The 19,040-nt window shown below is 39.5% G+C and overlaps 1 protein-coding gene across 1 annotated transcript in view; it reads left to right on the top strand.

Moving 5' to 3' along the window:
• The first annotated feature begins 1,143 nt into the window (after positions 1 to 1,143).
• The window catches only part of gnav1 (guanine nucleotide binding protein (G protein) alpha v1), a 34,805-nt gene continuing 16,908 nt past the window's right edge, over positions 1,144 to 19,040 (top strand). Inside the window, exons 1-5 of the mRNA XM_088075749.1 lie at positions 1,144 to 2,428; positions 3,708 to 3,799; positions 12,701 to 12,793; positions 13,618 to 13,778; positions 17,235 to 17,363. Of these exons, the coding sequence (XP_087931875.1) occupies positions 2,299 to 2,428; positions 3,708 to 3,799; positions 12,701 to 12,793; positions 13,618 to 13,778; positions 17,235 to 17,363 (605 nt within the window). The 5' untranslated portion in view covers positions 1,144 to 2,298. The remainder of the gene's footprint in view (positions 2,429 to 3,707; positions 3,800 to 12,700; positions 12,794 to 13,617; positions 13,779 to 17,234; positions 17,364 to 19,040) is intronic.

The raw sequence follows: 19,040 nt of genomic DNA, 5'->3' as shown, positions 1-19,040 counted from the left end.
GTGCGTGTGTGTGCGCTTTTTTTCTTGGGCAAACAACGACTATGGATTTGACCTGTCAGTCTCGAGATAAATGACTGGCACGATGAAGTTTAAATACCTCGGTCAGGGTGACTAAAGTGCAGTGGCCCTAAAACTTCAGGGAGTCCTGAGATAAACATGTAGGGTCAGCAGATGTTTAAAGGGATAAGAAAGAAAAAAAATCGATTACAGAAAAATCTTTACTCGTGTTTTTCTGTTGTTGTTGTTTAGTTTCTGTTTTCATGCATAAATTCTGGCAGTAGCCAAGGGTGGAGGCATTGTGTTTTTAAGTTGTCTGTTCCTCCCATTCTTGTGAATGCATCATCTCAGAAATGCCTTTTGGAAATTTTTTTTAAAAAATTGTCCCAAACATCCACTTGGACTCAATGATGATAGATTTGAGTGGTCAAAGGTCACTATGACCTCTGTCTCATTTTTGTAAATGTGACCTCACAAAACTTTTTTAGCCATACCTCAAGAATTCATTCACTAATTATGACAAAATAGTCACACAAATGTCTAAAAGGATAAAGTGATAATATTTAATATCCAAAAGGTCAAAGGTCAACTTCACTGTGACATCATAATGTTATTTTCTGGACATTACTCAACATCATAACTCAGGAGCAGAAGGACAGATACTAAACTGATGACTAATCTTGGGTGTCCACCTTGAAACTGCTGACTGTGCAGATCTTCGGTGCTGTCGGGTTGAAGATGCGCGTGAAGTATCCATGTTTTAGAATTTGAAGAATCTTTGTAGCAACATCCATCTTTTAAGCATTATCTTCGGTCATGGCTACATATGAGTTTGGACAGACATGGATGTGGACTCTAACTTCATTGTTTGGCAGAGACATACATCAACAAGGCAGTAATTCTAGTTTCTTGTTAGATACTTTCCTCCTGTTCAAACCTCAAAATCCCAGAAGAAATGAATATTCTTCTGTTGAATAACTCACGACTCATGAACCACTGGTGTACTTTTTATACTTTTTACTCACTTTATATAAAAAATCCTCCTCTCTGGACTCTCTCTCTCTGTGTGTGTGTGTGTGTGTGTGTGTGTGTGTGTGTGTGTGTGTGTGTGTGCACGCGCACACACTGGCTTGATTGCCATCTGTCTCTCTATGTGTTAGTTTTGTTGCAAGTTAAAACTGAAAACATATAGAAAACAAAAGGTAAAATGTACAGCACAGGTACACAAAAATTAAAAGACACTCCTAATATAGCTTAAAGATGCAAGTATAACTGCAGAATAAAAATGGTAAAAATGATAACGAGAAATAAGTGGACAAGAACATAAATAGATAAATAAAAATAAATTTTTAAAAAATGTAAAAAGAAGGACGGGTACAGACATGGAAATATAAAGGTACATTCAGTCAGAGGATTCAAGAAAGAAAGTAGCATAATTTTCCAAAAGCTTGACACTTTTTTAGTTATTATTAAGCTGAGTGACCTGAGGAGATCTTTCAGTTTCAGGAGTATAAAACTTTATCACTCTTATCAGTATGTGGGCTTTTGTTGACAGCACACACTGTAAATACTGTAACTTTGCACAGCTGAAACCTGAGCAGGTCTAATCAGCCACAATAACTGAACACCTGTGTGTGATGCAGAGGCTGTCCTCTATAATAATGAATCATACTTTATTACATGAATTATCAATATGTTTTCCATGTGTAATCAAAGCAACTGCTAACTACAAGTACTAATGCAATTGATTAAATGTATCCCACACTTTGCATCACTGCCCCTCCGGTTAAAGGTGATGTATCCAATTTGGTTTTCTCCCGCAGGTGAAACAGCGCAGTCAGCAGTGTTATCCCGGCACGTCACTTCCAGAGGGAAGTCCAAAACTTTTCCATCTGTGCAGCAGGCTGCAGTGGGAGGAGGCACTTTTAGGATTATCTGGGCTCCTTGCCAAGGCGCCAGGGCAGAGTTTTGAACCGCGGTGGCGCACAGTGACATAACAGTTTGCTGTCTTCACGGCTGAGGACAGAAAAGTTACCACCCATTAAAATCTGATGACAAGGAAAGGGAAACTTTGAGCGTAAACCTGATTAGTCCGGACGGCGCGTGCCTCAACTGCTGCGAGTCTGAAGGATATTTCGGAGATGGCCTGAACTTTTTGTTTTCCTCTTCTTTTGCTAGAGTTTGTGGAGCAGCGGGAGAGCTCGGAGCATGCAGCTCGCAGAAACAAACTCGTGCTGATTCCCAGTTTGGACTCAGTGTTTTCTCTCAGGCCGGGATCCGGGGGGGAGATGAGCGCTCAGGATGGGACTGTGCCTCGGTACCGAAGTTACAGAGGAGGAGAAGAAGGCGAGGATACACAGTGCCAAGATAGACAGAGACCTGTACGAGTACGCCAAGCGCGAGATGAATGTGGTTAAAATACTCCTATTAGGTGAGACTGACGAATAACATGAACTCACCTGTTAGATGTTTTTGCCCGTGTATCATACAGTAAAGTGATAAAAAAAAAAAAAAAAATCACTTACAAAATATTTTCAGTGGATGACATGATGCAGTTTTGGTTGTGACATTTTTACAAATATTTCCTTTGAATCGATGTTAAATTGAAATCATTACAGAGTCAATAATAAGGCCTTGCCACATAAATATGTAAGTTTATTGTGATTTATCGCCTGTATTTTATTATTTTTTTTGAGATTACACACTGAAAAAGAAGAGTTGTTAACCAGCGCAAAATAATTACTTCAATTGTAACACTTAAATGAATTATTTTTTTAAAAGCAAGTTATCAAATTCGATTAAAACAACCGCTTGGAAATCGAGTTCAGAAAACGTAATTCTTTTATGTGTTACAATCTGACGTAATTATTGTATGTTTGCTAACAATCCTCTTTTTTTTGGTGCAGGTTAAAACTTTTTTCATGCAACGGTCAATTATGAGCTTTGGGAGCTATTTTGCTACAATAACGTGTCTATTTTCAGACTAGTGAAATGAAAACCTCAAAAACAAAACAAAGATATATGTGTAAGTTTATTTGAGTTTAGATTTCTGTTCTGGGATTGTTTGCAAACAGTGTATATTTAAGTAGACAATTCCTTATTGGAAACATAAAATATCAGAAAACCTTTAATAGAAAAAATAATTTTCTTTATATAAGTAATACACTGGGAAGGTTACATTGTGATATATATTAATTACCTTTTAATAATATTTACCTGTAGTGTCATATTTTTGTTCCAAAAAACATATATCTTTAAAGGCCATTTTTGCAAAAATGATTATTTTTTTATACTTTGAGTCGGAAATCTCAACTTTAGTGGCATTTATGTACCAAACTTTACAGTTTTATTCTATTTTATGTTCTGAAGGCTTTTATATTCAGGGGGTTTGTTCACACATCATTCACAACCTGATCTATATAACATTTTATTCATATATTGACATATTTTATTATTCCCTCGGTCAAAACCTTTGACTCAAATGTGTCAACAAAATGAAACAACAATTTTGAGCTCGGCGGCTTGCAATGTTCAGAGTTACGTTTATGTTTTTTTAGAAAACTTGCAATTAAAGAACTACTCGCCTTAATGTGAGTAATCAACTGGGAAAGCTACATGTTATATCTACTAGTTAAAAGTTTTACTGTATTCACCTGTGGTGTCTCCTCTTTAAAAACACAGTTTTAACCATTATTAACAACCTCCCCCAGGTGCGGCGGAGAGCGGTAAAAGCACTTTGGTCAAGCAGATGAAGATCATCCACAGCAATGGATTCACCAAGCAAGAGCTCATCAGCTTTAAGGTTAGAAACACACACGCACGCACACACACACACACACACACACACACTGTGTGATGTCTTGATCAGATAACAGCTGATTAGCATACAGTGGGCTCACTTTTATGTTTCCGGAACAAAGGAGTCGGATAAGAGTCAAATTGGTTTCATATCTTTTAGAGGGATGTAGCATGAAACTTGTTAATTTTCTTAAATTGATCAATATGTCATTTGTTTAGGTTGTCATTAAAGTTTCGTTTCACCTGACTCCAGTAGGGGAAGTCAAAGGGTCTGTTTATGCTGTAGTCAGTGGCAGATCCTTGACTCTGAGGGGTCCAGGGCAGTGAAGTGCAGCGAGGCCCCTGCATCACTCAGGCCACACTTAGTACCCTTTTCCATCACATATGCTCAGATTCCTCAACTGGTTCTGTTTAGGGTTTTTTGGACCTTGTTGCTGTTTGGCAAACTAGTTCCCTCCAGTTTTGAGCGAAACTATTGTAATCAAGGAAACGTCTTCACTGGAGGGCGATGCACGATGGAAGTAATCAGTAGAAGTGAGATGGCTGATAGCATAGATTACCTGCAAGCTTTTGATCTGTTATTACAGATATTTGAAGTCACTAAGCAACTTAGAAAAAGAAATTGCCCAAAAATTAGCAAGAAATTAGTAAAAAAAAAAAAAACACAAGAAAATTACCTGAAAATTAGCAAAACATAAACAACAAAACATAACAACAATCATAAAAAACAAACAAAAAAAAAAGAATAATAAAATATTCCTGTAGAATAATTCTCTATAATAATTTTAAACACATAATTGAAAACAAGAAATATAGTTATCTTGGCCTTTCTTCCCTGGCCTTTTTTTTTCTCCCTTCTAAATAATAATCAAATAATTTACACAATAATTTAACACTTGTGTAAGACATCTGAATGCAGCAAAAGAAAAGTTATGTCAATCCAGGTTTCAAAGGGTTTAGGGAGTTTATAGTTGTCATTGGAAAATGTGTCAGTGTGTGTGAACATTTAGGGCCCCTTTTACCCAATGTTTTTTTTTTTTGGGGGGGGGGGTGACCATTGGACTGCTTTGCCTTTCCTGACAGTGTGCCTCTGGTTGCAGGCACAGAGACACATTCGAAGACGTAAAATGAAAGTTAAATATGGGGAGTCAGTGATGGAGATGGACAGGACATTAGTTGGAAAGCGAGGCGAAGCTAAGTTCCTGTGTGGGACTGAGATTTCTCCTGATACCCAGGGTCAGATCTAAGTTGGTATGCAGTGGTTTGGCTCACATCTGCTCTTCCTTCTATGTGTATGAGCGACTGAAAGCCAAATACCTCCGTTGTGCTCGGGGTGGGGAGAATGGAAACGGTTCAGCACACACCAGCTTCAGCCCATCAGCTTGTTTTTATTGAAGGCTTATCTTCTTCCACATCCCCCTCTTTTAACCTCTACCATATTTTTACTCACCTTTTTTATCCTTTCTTTCCCCTTTGCTGCCACAAATCTCATCCTTTTTCCCCTCTCTCTGTCTCCTCCTCTCTGTTATAATGAATATGTGATGACAGGAAAGGCCTTTATCCGTCTTCATCATGCTTCAGATACCTGCTCAATAATAACAGCGCTGTCACTGGATTAGACCGACAGCGCAAACTTTAGAGATGCAGATGGTGAACACAATTCACACTCCTGTTAATATGTGTAACAGACTATAAAACCAAAACCAGGATCCAAACTGAAGCTGCAAGAGTTCATAGTGACTTAAACATTAGTTACAAAAGAACTAAGTTTGGACAGATTGTTGGTGTTTTTGTGTGTGACTGTCTTCTGTCCAAAACACTGTCAGACCTTTTTCAAAACTTTTGCAGTTGCTCATTGGCCGGGGTTATACACTCACACACTTCTTTGACATATGAAGGTCCCAGTTGTTTGTGCAGGCAGCTGGGATGTTGGAATGATTTCCTAGATATTAAATCAACGCCTCCAGCTCCCCCTCTCCTCCTGCTGCCTCTTGTGTCTCATAACAGTCACCTTGTCTGCAGTTCACTGCTGTCAACATAAGCATCATGCTGTCTGTTATTGGACTGTGCCGGAGAAAGAAAGACGTAACCCCTGAGCAGGTCCGTTTATGCTTTTATCAGACTGAGTGCGACTGGATTACAAACCTTGCAACTTTTTTGGTATAACATGAAATGTGTATCAAGAACTGATAAGTGCAAAAAGTTGGCAACTATTGTTTGGTCTAAACCAAAATAATTTTAAAGCTAAAATTTGTAAATTTTATGATTTTTTTTGCTGAAACTGTAACTTTAGGCACAGAGTTTTATATGCAGCAGATATTACCAACCAGAGGCAAAGAGTCTCTTAAATAGCTATCAGTTGTGTCAGTCACTGCTCATGAACGGTGACCAAACTGTCAAACTACGAAATCAAATCAAATAAATCTATCTCAAGTAAGAATCAACATTCTGTCACCGCATTGCCAATTTCTTACCGAAGCTGTCTTCAGGAACATATTTTAGTGTACTGTTTAATTTAAATGAAAATTTTTGGGACTCGGCCGACATGTTGGATACAGTCGAGCAACGCACAAAGCACTGTCCATCAGCCAGACCAACTTTCTCATTTTACAGCTAAACAGTGCACTAAAATATGTCTCTAAAAACATTTGAGGCGAGAAATAGGCCATGCAGTAACAGCTACATTAGATACTCCATAGCTCTGATTGTTTTTTTTCCTTCATATACGTAAAGGCCATCAGAAGTAATATCAGAAGGAGGACGTTATTTTTTTCAGAGATTAACTGTCTCATGTACGAAATTTAGTGACAGTTTCAGCAAATTTTACAAAAAGCTATTTTCAAAAAAAAAAAAAAAAAACAGCCATAGCTTAATTTTGTCTGTGATCAATTAATTCCTAAATTAAATTCTTAAAATTGACTGTTTTAGATTTTATTTTATGTAAGCAAAGTTCTTATACGGCTACTTGTTTAAATAAATGAAAAAATGTTACCTGATGACGGAGCTATATTAAGTGAAATCATCTCCAAAGTGCTTACAATTCATCCTGAGAGCGACATGAATATAATGAACCCAGTTTCATAACGATCCATTCAGTTTTTTTAGCATGTTCAACTGAAAAACAGAAATGGCAATCCTCTGGCTGCAAGCACAGATACAAGTGTTTAAATGATATGCACCCATAAATTTGAGTTATTACATATTTTTAGTGTTCAGAGAGCTGCCCTAAAAGCACCAGGAAGTGACACAGATTATTTCCTGTGTCTTTTTAACTCAGGTACACATAAAATAATTAATAGTCATGTAACAATCATATGCACAACAGTTTGCAGAACCTCTTCATTTTGCGTAACTATGTAGTCAGTACACAAAAATATTTTTGCATGAGTCCATGCATGCATCGACACGTGTTTAACATCAGTAGTCAAATCACTTTTGTTGTCGGTGCTGTCAGTTGGGTTTTCCTTTGTTCTCAGGTGACGCCCTTATTTTGGAAAAATGACACTAACCCACAAACCTGCCCTCCCCTTCCCTCCCCTCCATGACCATCCCAACCTCCCACAGCAAACAAACACAGACACACCCTCCCCTGCACACACACACTCACACTCACATATATATGAGCTCATAGTTCCTTATCAGGCCTGGGTGCTTATTGTTCCACATATCTCCGATGCCCTACCTGCCGTCTATCTCACATTTGTGTCTGTGTGTCCACCGGTGCAGTAGTACACATCTGGACCCTGCTGTGAACTGGACAGGTTATCCCTGCTCCACACTGTCCGATCTCTCATATTTCCGCTGAAGGCAGAACAAGAAAACCCCACTGCTTTATTTCTCTGTCTGGTCTTTTTGTGGCCCTACCAGCCAGGTTTTCGTTACATTAGGAGCATGACGGGGCAGCCAACAGGGGGGGTAAAGGTAGGAAGGGGGCTTCTCTTTGTCTCATCCCTCCTTTATTTGCAGCCCGAGGCCGTGGTGTTGTTTTTACTCTGGATAGGCTGAGATTTTCCCTTCAGTCTCTTCCAGTAGACACAACTGTGTCAACGAGAGTTATGCTTTTTATGTGTGTGAGCAAAAGTTGGTGTGGCACTGGTTAACATTTCTGAGCTGAATGAGTGTTTCTCAGCTTCTTTGTTTATTCAGGTGTTTGTGTCAAGGATAAGTGTCTCGAAAAATGTGATAAAACTCTCTCACCTGGAACGTCCATGAGGCTCTGGTTTGTGAAATCAGCAGAGCTTAAAACCTACCAACACACACACACACACACACACACACACACACACACACACACACACACACACACACACACACAAACACACACACACACACACACACACACACACACACATATACTTAGTTGTACCTTGTAAGCAGAGCGGTGTGTGGTTAATGATTAGATATCAGGCCATCGCCAGTTCAACCACATTCTTCACTGTTGTGTTTTTGTAGCTATTGCTCCGACACGAGACTACTGCAAACGGCTGTTAGTTTTCTGCGTACGGGGAGTCGATCCAAACAGCAAGCTGGGCAAGAACAATAGTTCAGTGTATCTGGATGGATTTAGAGATTACATTGTTGTAATGGGAGTTGTAATATCTCCCCAGTGTGCCTTAAAGTTCCCATCATGCTTTAAACTGCGGTGGTGGTAGGAGTATTAATAGCCATCAGGAAATGCTTGAGAGATATCTGCATGTTGGACTTCTTTGTAAACTGATGAGCACACACAAACATACACACATTGGTGAAAACGGACTGGTGTCTTTTACCCTATACTTTTACAGAAAGGTGACGTAGAGCTAATAGTGGATTCAGATTACCGTATGACAACACACCTGTGGCCCCAGGCTCTGTGTGTGTGTGTGTGTGTGTGTGTGTGTGTGTGTGTGTGTGTGTGTGTGTGTGTGTGTGTGTGTAGGCACGAAAATGAAAGAATGGCACCATGTTTATCTGCTAGGTGTAATGTAGCTGCTTGCAGAGAGTACATTTTATAGAGAACCCCAGTAATGAGTCCTAAAACCTGGAAATAAGTTAGCATTTCTTGTCCTCCAGTTCCCTCATCTCAGAGTCAGTGGGTCTTTTGAATGGGTTCTTGGTTTGAAGCCTGAAATAAGCTCTGTGGTTCAAACAAGCTGAAGAGACTTCACATTTTGTTCAATGACATAAAATATGTCAGGAAATACCCCACCCGCAAACTTTGAAGCTTTAGTGTGTCTTAAAAAAGGCGGTTGCTAACAAGCAGCTAAATGAGACTACAGAGCGTCATCACGCCGAACTGCGCAGAACACACCTTTGCAGCTTTGTAACAGTGGCGATGCGACTGTAGTGTAGTTCATTTGTAGCCTAACGTTAGCCTTTTACTTCTGGCGACTTCATTTATGCTTCAAAAATCATGTTTCATTTGTAAAGATTACTTTGCTGAACGAAACGTAAAAGTATCATAAATGTTTGTTTACCACAGAGCGTCATCCCTGGGGCACTCTGTTGCAACAGGTGGTACAAGCTGATTGGTCGGTTTCCTGCACATAAGGTTTGTAACTTTTGGAAACAATGGCTCGGTCTGCACACACACTCACATACTCACACAAAGTGTCTGACGTTTGAGGGAGTTTTATCCATGACCTCCCTCCTCCCTCTGCGACTACCATCTTTACTGTCCACACATCTAAAGTAAGCCTTGAGTCAGAGAGGGAGGAACTTGGAAACAATTGATAAGGAGGGCAAAGGTGGAGGGAGGAAGGAAGGAAGGAGGAACCAACTGAAGGCAGTGACGAGGGTACAGCAACTGGACCAGGGACAAGAGAGAGGCAGTAATTTAATGTGTTGTAAATCCAGGGGGTGCACAGATTAGTAACAACACCTCTGTAATAGAAAGCAGTTTAATAAATACAATAAATGCTGTCTTTGTGGTGCTTACAAATCTCCAGTTTTGCTGAGTTTAGAAAAAATAATGTTGATTCAACTCAAGGGCAAATTTTTGGGGGTGTGTATATGTGTAAGTTGTGTAATACTTGCATTATATTAACTTTAGGGGTGCCTTGGGGAGTTTCAGTGTTCAATTTTCTCCTAAACAAACAGTGCTGTTTATATTTAATGTTTCACGCCAACATTAATCGTACGCATCCTTGAGATCTTACATGTACTTATGAAACATTTAAAAAGCTGATTTCTGAAACATGTTAAATCCTGTTTTGTTTGTGTCCATGTTAACCTGCTAGCACTCTTCTTCTTCACTGTCTTTATAGGTGCATGCCTTCATACACAATATGAATTGTGCGGCCTGTTATTTGTGCATGTGCAACCCTAATGGGTGATATGGACAAAACAGGAAACAACTCATAAAAACACAGTGTTCTTAGCGTTGCCAGTTGTCATAAACTCCATATGGTAACTTTAAGATTATTTTTTCAACTGGAATTTGTTGTACATTTAGTACATAAGCCCTTCTAAACCAGGCTCCAGTCCTGATCAGGGCAGATGACTGTGACTCAAGAAAGGTGACTGACAGATTCACCGCCTATTGAGGCACCCGACATCTTGGTAGGAGTGACTCTGATAACAGAGGGTAGGACTGTATGTTAAGCTGGAAGAACAACATCCAAATGAGAGGTTGATTTACTTTTAAATTAAGAAATAAACTTAAAGATTCTAACAACAAGCCTGGAAAAATCTACAATGAAATTACATGTTTAGTGAAAGTCTCATAAAAAGCTCCAATGTCCCTTCAAAATTCATTTATAATGTAATGTGAGGCCCAATTCAATATGCATTGGGTGTAATAACTGCATTAAAGGCTAGGCGGATTTTTGTTGAATTAAATTGACATTAGCAACTGTCGTGATGTGACCAGTTTCTGGCAAAACAACAAACAAGAGTGACTCATCTAGAAATGACACATTATTAACAGTGCATGTTTGATATCAATTAAGTTCCCAAGAGAAGAGCTAACTTGGCATTTATTTCTGTGCTGACATTTGCAGAATACAGTTATGTGACTCTACTGATGGCAATGTTGGACAGCTGGTCTGTTGTTGGACCAAGGACAATGAATATTGATAACTTTGGTGATCCCCTGACTTTTCATCCAGTGTCACCATCAGGTCAAATGTATTATGGCCAAAATTTTGGTTCATAAACAAATATTTAAGAAGCAAACCAACAGGCTAAATTGGAAGGTGAACATGGTAAATTACACCTGCTGAACATCAGCCCGTAAGAATTACAGAGGCCAACACAAAATTGTGAATGGTCGTATTTAGAGTCAATGTTTGGTTTGTCCATTCTGGGCTACTGTAGAAACAACATGGCAGACTGTGAGAAAAGGACCAGCTCCATATAAATGGCTCATTTAAGGTAATAAAGACACAATAATTCTTATTTCCAGGTGAATATGAACAAATGAAGAAATGAAATGATAGTTATTAAAATTGTATATCATTCCTGTCAATAGATGCCCCTAAATTCTAAACACTGCACCTTTGAAGCCCTGTTGTGTGGAAGTACAGCCTCTGTGGACTTTTCATATTGTTTCATTTACTTCAGCTCATGCTGCTGCACGTCTATAATCTGTCTCCACTGTTCACTAAGTGATCTGACCAGAGCAAAGACCACTTCATGAACACTTGTTGTAGCTTTTTCAGGTAAGTTTAGGATTTGTTTGGTCACAAATGAACTTCTGAAACCTCAAGACAGCCATAGTCATTTTTATTGATGTTGATTTTTAGTGATCATAAAACACAGAAACTGCACCAAAAGAAAAACACAGTATTTACTGTTTGTAAGAGTATAAGATGGTGCTATTATTATAAATATTACAAATATAGTAGGATATTAAATTGTATATCTGAGCAGTTGACAGTGATGATGAGGCAGAGGGAGACAAATTCACAAAGCAGCTTATTTCTGACACAAATCAATGCGGCGCTGTCAGCCGAGGTTCTCCTCAAAGAGACCAATTTGTCCCTAACGCCGTGGTGTCAGCAGCCCTCAGCCCCGGTCTCCACATTAGATGAAGCACTGTCACCTCCCTGAGTTATCGCACCTCGCACATTTCACCGGGAGAGCAACACATCTCAATCTGGACACTGAAACACACACGGAGAGAAGAGCGACCAGACCGTGATAGAATCGTGATGGAATGTGAAGCTTATCTTTAGCTGGCAGGAAAGTGACGCAGAATATAACACACTCACTTTCCAACTCTCTGCAGGAGTCACTCTGCTCAGTCCCTCAAGTCTCAAGGTTTCCAAGCACTAAAACAGAGATATGAGTTCATTTATGTGAGTTACACGGGTCTTCCACTCTCCTACACTCTCAATAGGACCAAGTACTTGGTCCACAGCATGTGACAGATGCAAATACAGACACACACACACACACACACACACACACTATGCCCCACATGTACATGTACTGTATACAATTTGTTGTGCAGCAGAAAAGCAATGCATTAGCAGAACTTTGTGTTCTTAGTGTGTTCAAGGCCAGCAATCTTAAATTTGATTATTAAGAATAAATATAGGATTTGGTTTACCATTTGGCTGTTTTTCTTTATAAAAAAAAATGTAATGTGTAATGTGTAATGTCCACATTACAGCAAACTAAAAACTGTTCACATCCAAAATACATATCATCATCATATCATCACCTGTAGTGCTTTTATTAATCTAGATTGTTAGAGAGATGGAGATAGATAGAGACGTCTGCCTTCTCTCCAGTATAATGGAATTAGATGGTTCTCGACAGCAATGTCTCCTTTCAGAAGTCATGACACGGTTATTCAAGATAATCCACAGACATTTTTTCCTCTGTGTGACGTGTAAAACAAGCTTTTTGTCAAAAAGTTTGTTTTTTCCCCTGTTGCCTGGTGATTCCCAACATAACCTATGAACCTGATCTTTGTCAGCCTGCAGTGCTGGATAACCTGCTGACCTCCATGAAGTTTGTCCTCCATGGCATGGGCATCCTCCGCATCAACCTGGCTAACAGCAGAAACAAGGTAGTCAGTTTACATGTTTCTATGTCAACCTGTCTGTTTGCATGTTTGGCATTTTGCACCTTTTCTATGTTTTGTTTTGACATTTTTTTTCAAGTTTCAAGTTTATTTAATTTATATAGGACTTTAGAAAAGCAAAACAGGTTTTGCACCAAAGTGCTTAACTAAGACAAACAGATGTGTATAAATTTACAAGCATGGGTGGGTTAGATTAAAAGATTAACAAGGTTAAATTAAAACAATATTCAATCTAGAAACAAATGAAAGACAATTAAATGTCAGATCTAAATCTATTCTGTATCATTCTCCCTCTGATGCTGCTCCTTTTTGGTTCATAATGATTCTGTTTTATGTTGCTGGTTTTCCTGCACTCCATCCAGATCTCCACTAGAGAGCAGCATCTCAGCACTGCAGCCACAGCTGCTTCGTCTGGCACCACACACACACACACACACACACACACACACACACAGCAATAATTTGTTTGCATGAGAGTGAGCAGAAAGTTAGAGTGGGTGGGTGGGTGGTTTGATTGTGAGGTTCAATTTGATTTGAACTTTATTGTCAAAGTTATCAGAGCTCGTGGACTGTCCTCCCACTCAGCACATGCTTGCCGGAAGATGACGGCCAAAGTGTTTCCTCTATTAAATGTCACCAGGGCGTGTGTGTGTGCAAATCCATTCATTTGAGTATCTGTAGTAATTACTAAGTCTGGAGAGCAGAGACAGACCCATAAACTTTTCTGTCGTTTAGACTTGCATCCTTTTTTCCATCTGGCCTCCTCCCTGATCATCCATCCACATATCTGTCTCCATCTCTTTTCGCAGGTCCACGCCCATTCTGTCCTGTCGTGTGGGCGGTGTTTTGATGAAGACCAGGTGCTGTTTCCTTTCCTTGGCCACGCCCTGTCCTGTCTGCTGGCCGACCAGGGGGTGAGGGCGGCGGCTGCCCGGGGATACGAGTACGAGCTCAATGACTCGGCACTGTAGTGAGTACACAGCAAACACACACTCAGGAGATGCTGAGGAGATGCAGGGGTCTAATTAGCTGGACTTAGCAGTCCATGTGCTTGCTGTCACTGGGAATCGGAGTCTGGAGAGTTGAAAAGAAAGGGAGGGAGAAAAACACCACTAAAGTGTAATTGCATGTACTGCCACAGCTTTTATCTACGTCCATATCACATCTTTAAAATACTGTTATGAAATAATAATGCATTGTTTTTGGCTTTGAGCATGTAAGAGCAAAGCAATGAGATACAAACATGCACAAACTTAAAAGTATAAGTGCTTGTAGAGAATGTTCAAAAATGTGCATATTTATGAAAAAGTCCAACCTGTGCAGACACTATAATGAAAGTATAGAAGTGAGGATGAAGATGAAAATAAGAAACGAGTATAGAGAGGATGGCGTGTGTGATGCAGAAATAAGATAGAGCTGGGACCCACCAGGAGGCCGTCTGTTCTCATCCGCGACCCAGCGAGAGGCCTCAGCTCTGGGGTTATCTACACTGACAGGCCTCCTTGTTACCACTGAGAACCACTGTACATCACCATCACTGTCCACTCTCCTCAAGCAAACACACACACATGTTCAGACGTCTATACCTGTGAGGACCCTTGCTGACAAAATGCATTTTCCAAAGACTTACCTGAGAGGTATACTATGCTGTAAAAAGTTTTACCAGCAAACCTGAATGTGAAAGAATCAGAATCAGAATCCGGTTTTATTCCTAAGTACATTTACATATACAAGGAATGTGACTTTGTGTTTTGGTGCAAAACAATTAACACAAAGGAGAGAATAAAAATAGTGAATTTAAATAGAATAGGTCATAAGATTAAAAAATATAGAAGCAATTTAAATATATAAAATGACAAAATAGAATATAAAGGACATAAAATGTATGTACAAAAGGTGCAATGAAGGGATTGTACAGTTTTTCGTAAGTATAGTTACATGGCAGATATCATAAGTCTAAAAAATTAAGTTCACCCACAGTGTGCAGTGTACAGAAATCCAGTCCAAAGTGCGTTTAGCTTAACAGCCAACCCCAGTACCACTCTCGTTTTGAAATGAGCTTTTTCTGCTTGCCATTCTGCCTCCCTATATTTGTGGTGATTTTCCTAGTCTGTAGATTGCATGTTGGTTACTGTCTTGTACCTGGTCTCCTCCTTTCTTTTGTTTATAAAGTCCCGTCATCACCTGCGCGCTGTGCCCAGGAATGTCTCAAACACAACAAAGTTATACAAAAATCGAGACTCGGCAGATAAATATACAGCTAAACCCTTCCAGTGGGTCATAAGTGATGATTGAGAGGGATTAATTTTGTACGAGTCTATACAAAAAGTAAAATTCCAGTTGAGTACAACTTACTTACTGTCGTATTTATTGTTGTTAGTGTATGTCAGTAATAACAAGACTGTATTTAACAAACTAAGATTTAGGTTTAGAAGATCAAGTTAAAGTTAGGTTATTTTACTGACCTTACTTTGTGTGTTTGTAAGTTTCCAGTTTTCCTGTGAAATGAGGGATTATTACAAACATTTCAGGTGTGCTCACTTCTGTTTTTTCTACAAAATAAAGCAACTTAGATAAACTTGCTAAACTGCAGCTTATTTACAACCTCTCTATCGTCTGACCACTCGTGTTTCTTGGTCCATAAACTCTGCTGTTGTGATATTTTTGTCTGTGACATCTTCCCAGATCTCTGCACTTACTCAAAGTTTATCATAGCTAGATAGAAATAATTGATAAAATGTAAGATTTACTTTTTAGTAAACTGGGATTTTCCTTTTAACTAAACCTAACTCTAACATCAAAGCTAAGTTCTGATGGTTTTTGGCCACTTGGAGACCAGTGAAACAATTCTAAACACAACGTTCACATATCAAACCATTGCCTGTCAACATCAGGCAATTACAGAGCAACATTACCATTCATTTGGAGTTTTGTCTCTGATCATCCAATGATCAGAGTCCAGTATTCACTCTCTTTTTAGCCACTAAGGGCTCCACAGTGTTTACAGGCTCTTCTCATTCACTGATCGTACTTGTATACTTATGAAAAGTAACGCACTATAATTTGTATGTAACCTGTTTAATCGTAAGTCAGGAGGCTGCGATTACGTGAATAATGCACTGCAGGCTGACCTCCAACGTATGAAAGTCAGGAGTGGGAGGAAGTCGGGTCATGTAAAATAAAGAGTGACAAAGTGCGCTTTGGGAGGTGGTCGGGGTAGATGGAAGGGTCAAAGAAACACAGGACTTTGACCCAGGACACCAGCGTCTGTGCCCTTGTGAAACCAAAAGTGAACGTTGAGTTGTTTTAAGATATTTAATGTCACATCGTCATGTTCTGATTTCCAACCATGATTCTTTCTCCTAAACCTACCCTAACTAGTAGTGGCACTAAGTCATAAAATATCTTAAAAACCTTGTGCAGAACTTTCAATAAGATATCATTTGAGATGTTGTATGAGGATACATTGTTGTTCACCAGCTTGTTGCTCACACTGTCTGTCTGCTGTTTGGTGCTGGGCAGGTAGTGTGCAGTGGGTTTATAGAGCTTTCTCTATGAAAACACTTGCCTACATAGACCAAAAAAATACACAATGAAAGCATCAAGAGTGAACCAAAACAGTAACATTTCAGCCAGAGAGCTAAACAATGAGCTGAAAAAAATGTAAGAATCTATATGAGCTGAAGCTCTGTAGCTTCATCACTATGAATGCCCCAAAAATAATTTAATACAGCCTTTTAAAGAATTGAAGACTCGTCAAAATGTACTCAAATGAGGAATTACCAAAAACTCAGGATGGTCCTCACAAAGACAGAAGTACAAAACAGACACTTGCGTGATGTCTGCGCTGTGAACGGTCCAGCAGGCAGTGTGTGTCGCTGTCTAAGAAACTGATTCAGGATGACGAGCTGAGAATGTCACAGTCAGTTCAGGTAGGTGGAGATGTGTGTGTGTGTGTGTGTGTGTGTGTGTGTGTGTGTGTGTGTGTGTGTGTGTGTGTGTGTGTGTGTGTGTGTGTGTGTGTGTGTAAAAAGATCACAACTCACTAAGCACGCACACATGATACAGTTGATTACACTTGCTGTGTTAATAGCCAATCTGTGTGTGAAAGCTTAGCCTCAGTGTGTTATTATGGTAAACCTCAGTGTGAATATTCATCGTGATGAGCCGCTGTGGCCCCTGGGGCTCCAGCCTTATCACTGCACACCCTCCCCGCCACCTGGCAGCTGATGGCCCCAACACACACATACACACATACACTCAAACACACACAATATACGAGTCTACACACCAGCAACTGATACCTGATTTCATTCTCTTTTGATCTCAAGTTTGTCTGCAGGTTATTAAATTTTCCTTCTTCTCTCTCTTTCTTTTCCCCCTCATTTCTCCTCTGTCTTTCACCCGTCTCTCCCTTGTTTCATAGTTTCTTTGAGAACATGACCCGCATCACGTCTCCAGAGTACGTGCCCACAGAGACAGACGTTCTGCGAGTACGACTACGGACGACAGGCGTGATAGAGACCCAGTTCAAAGTCAACCATCTCATTTTCAGGTAGAAACCTGTCACTCTTTGTTAAGATGTAAAGCTGCAGAATAACAGTGTTCATGACCACTGATTCAGTCAGAGCTGCTGCATCTGACTTTTGCAGAAGCACCTGTCGCACCGACTTCACTTCTGTAGCTGTGACACTCTTATCTCTGTCTACAGCCATGTGATAGGCCCGAGATGTGAGATTGAGATGGGAGGCTTCATTCAATATGTCAATACAGCACCTATGATTTGACTTCACACTCATCTGCTGGCCGCGCACACACACATTCAAAAGCACCAGTGTCTCCGTCTTATCAGTGGAGAAGCAGAGGGCAGGTATCTGAGCCCCGGAGGTTGATGTCAGATGACCACATTCATCTCTGATCAATGACCCAGCGTCACATAATACCAACTTCTTTATCATCCTCCAATGGCTGAACTCATTTCCTGAAGCCACCGATGGTCATGAGAGGGTGATAGATATTAATGAACTTGATTTCTCTGCAGTCTGACTGGTGCAGAACAAACCCGCAACAAAGAAAGAGGCCAAAATAAAACACTAATAATGTTTGGTTAAAAGAAAAAAGAAGCAATTAATGTTAAGATTTTTGTGCAAAGCTCTTTTTTTTTTTTGGAAGTGTTTTATATTCGTGGATTTTTGGTTAAAGGGACAGTTCACCCCAGAATCAAGAATACACATTGTCCTTTTACTTGTATTGATTTTTATCAATCTAGGTTGTTTTAGCGTGAGTTACCGAGTGTCAGAGATATCAGCCGTAAAGATGTCTTGCTTGCATGCTTCTCTCCAATGAAATGGAACTAAATGGCACTCGGCTTGTGGTGCTCAAAGTGCTAAAAAACTACATTGGAAAATTCAACAGCGATGTGTCTTTGCTGAAGTTATGGCCCATTTACTCAAGATCATCCACAGACCTTGTTGGGAGCAGTTTCATATAGTAACTTTTTTCTAGCAGTAGATGCACGTTTCCTGCGGCTGTATGGTTGGCGGGTGTAGTTTGGCAGATGTATCCAGCAAAACAGTCTCGACTGATGAATAGCACTAAAATGAGAAAGTTGGTCCAGCTGATGCGCAGTGTTGGTACTTAACTGTATTCAACATGGCAGCCAGGTCACAAACTGTTTCATTCTACTGCTTAACACAACACAAAAATATATTTCTGAAATCATCATTTTTTTAAATGTACTGAAACATGGCCACTAAAATACTACAATACTAACTGAAGTACAAGTAGATTTTGGAAAATTTGGGTACACAAAAATTTAACTAAAAGAAGTAGCTGCAGGGTGATAACGAGCATTTTTGGGAAAATATGTTGAGACACTGTATAAAATGTATTTAAAACCTCCTTTGGTTAATTAAAAAGTATTTGTTTTTTATTACATTAATTAGACTAAAAGTGTTCATGCTGCTCTTGGAGGCTGTACTTGGACACATTAGAGCTCTGAGCTAAAAGCATCAACATGCTCATAATAACAATGTTAACATGCTGGTGTTTAACAGGAGCGATGTTTTCCACGTTAACTATCTTAGTTTAAATCATTAGCACACTAAAATTAGCTGATTAGCAATAAATACAAAGTCCAGGTTGGATTCAGATTCAGAAAACTTATTTGTCCGTTGTGACAATAAATCATTTTAGACATGGCTCAACATACAGACTCAGACAATAAACGTAC

This window comes from Plectropomus leopardus, chromosome 3, assembly GCF_026936395.1.
Source record: "Plectropomus leopardus strain MGB_pleo_1.0 chromosome 3, ASM2693639v1, whole genome shotgun sequence".
In the NCBI taxonomy this organism is placed as follows: Eukaryota; Metazoa; Chordata; class Actinopteri; order Perciformes; family Serranidae; genus Plectropomus; species Plectropomus leopardus.
Note: the sequence above shows the minus strand (reverse complement) of the source record. Positions and strands in the feature narration are given on the sequence as shown.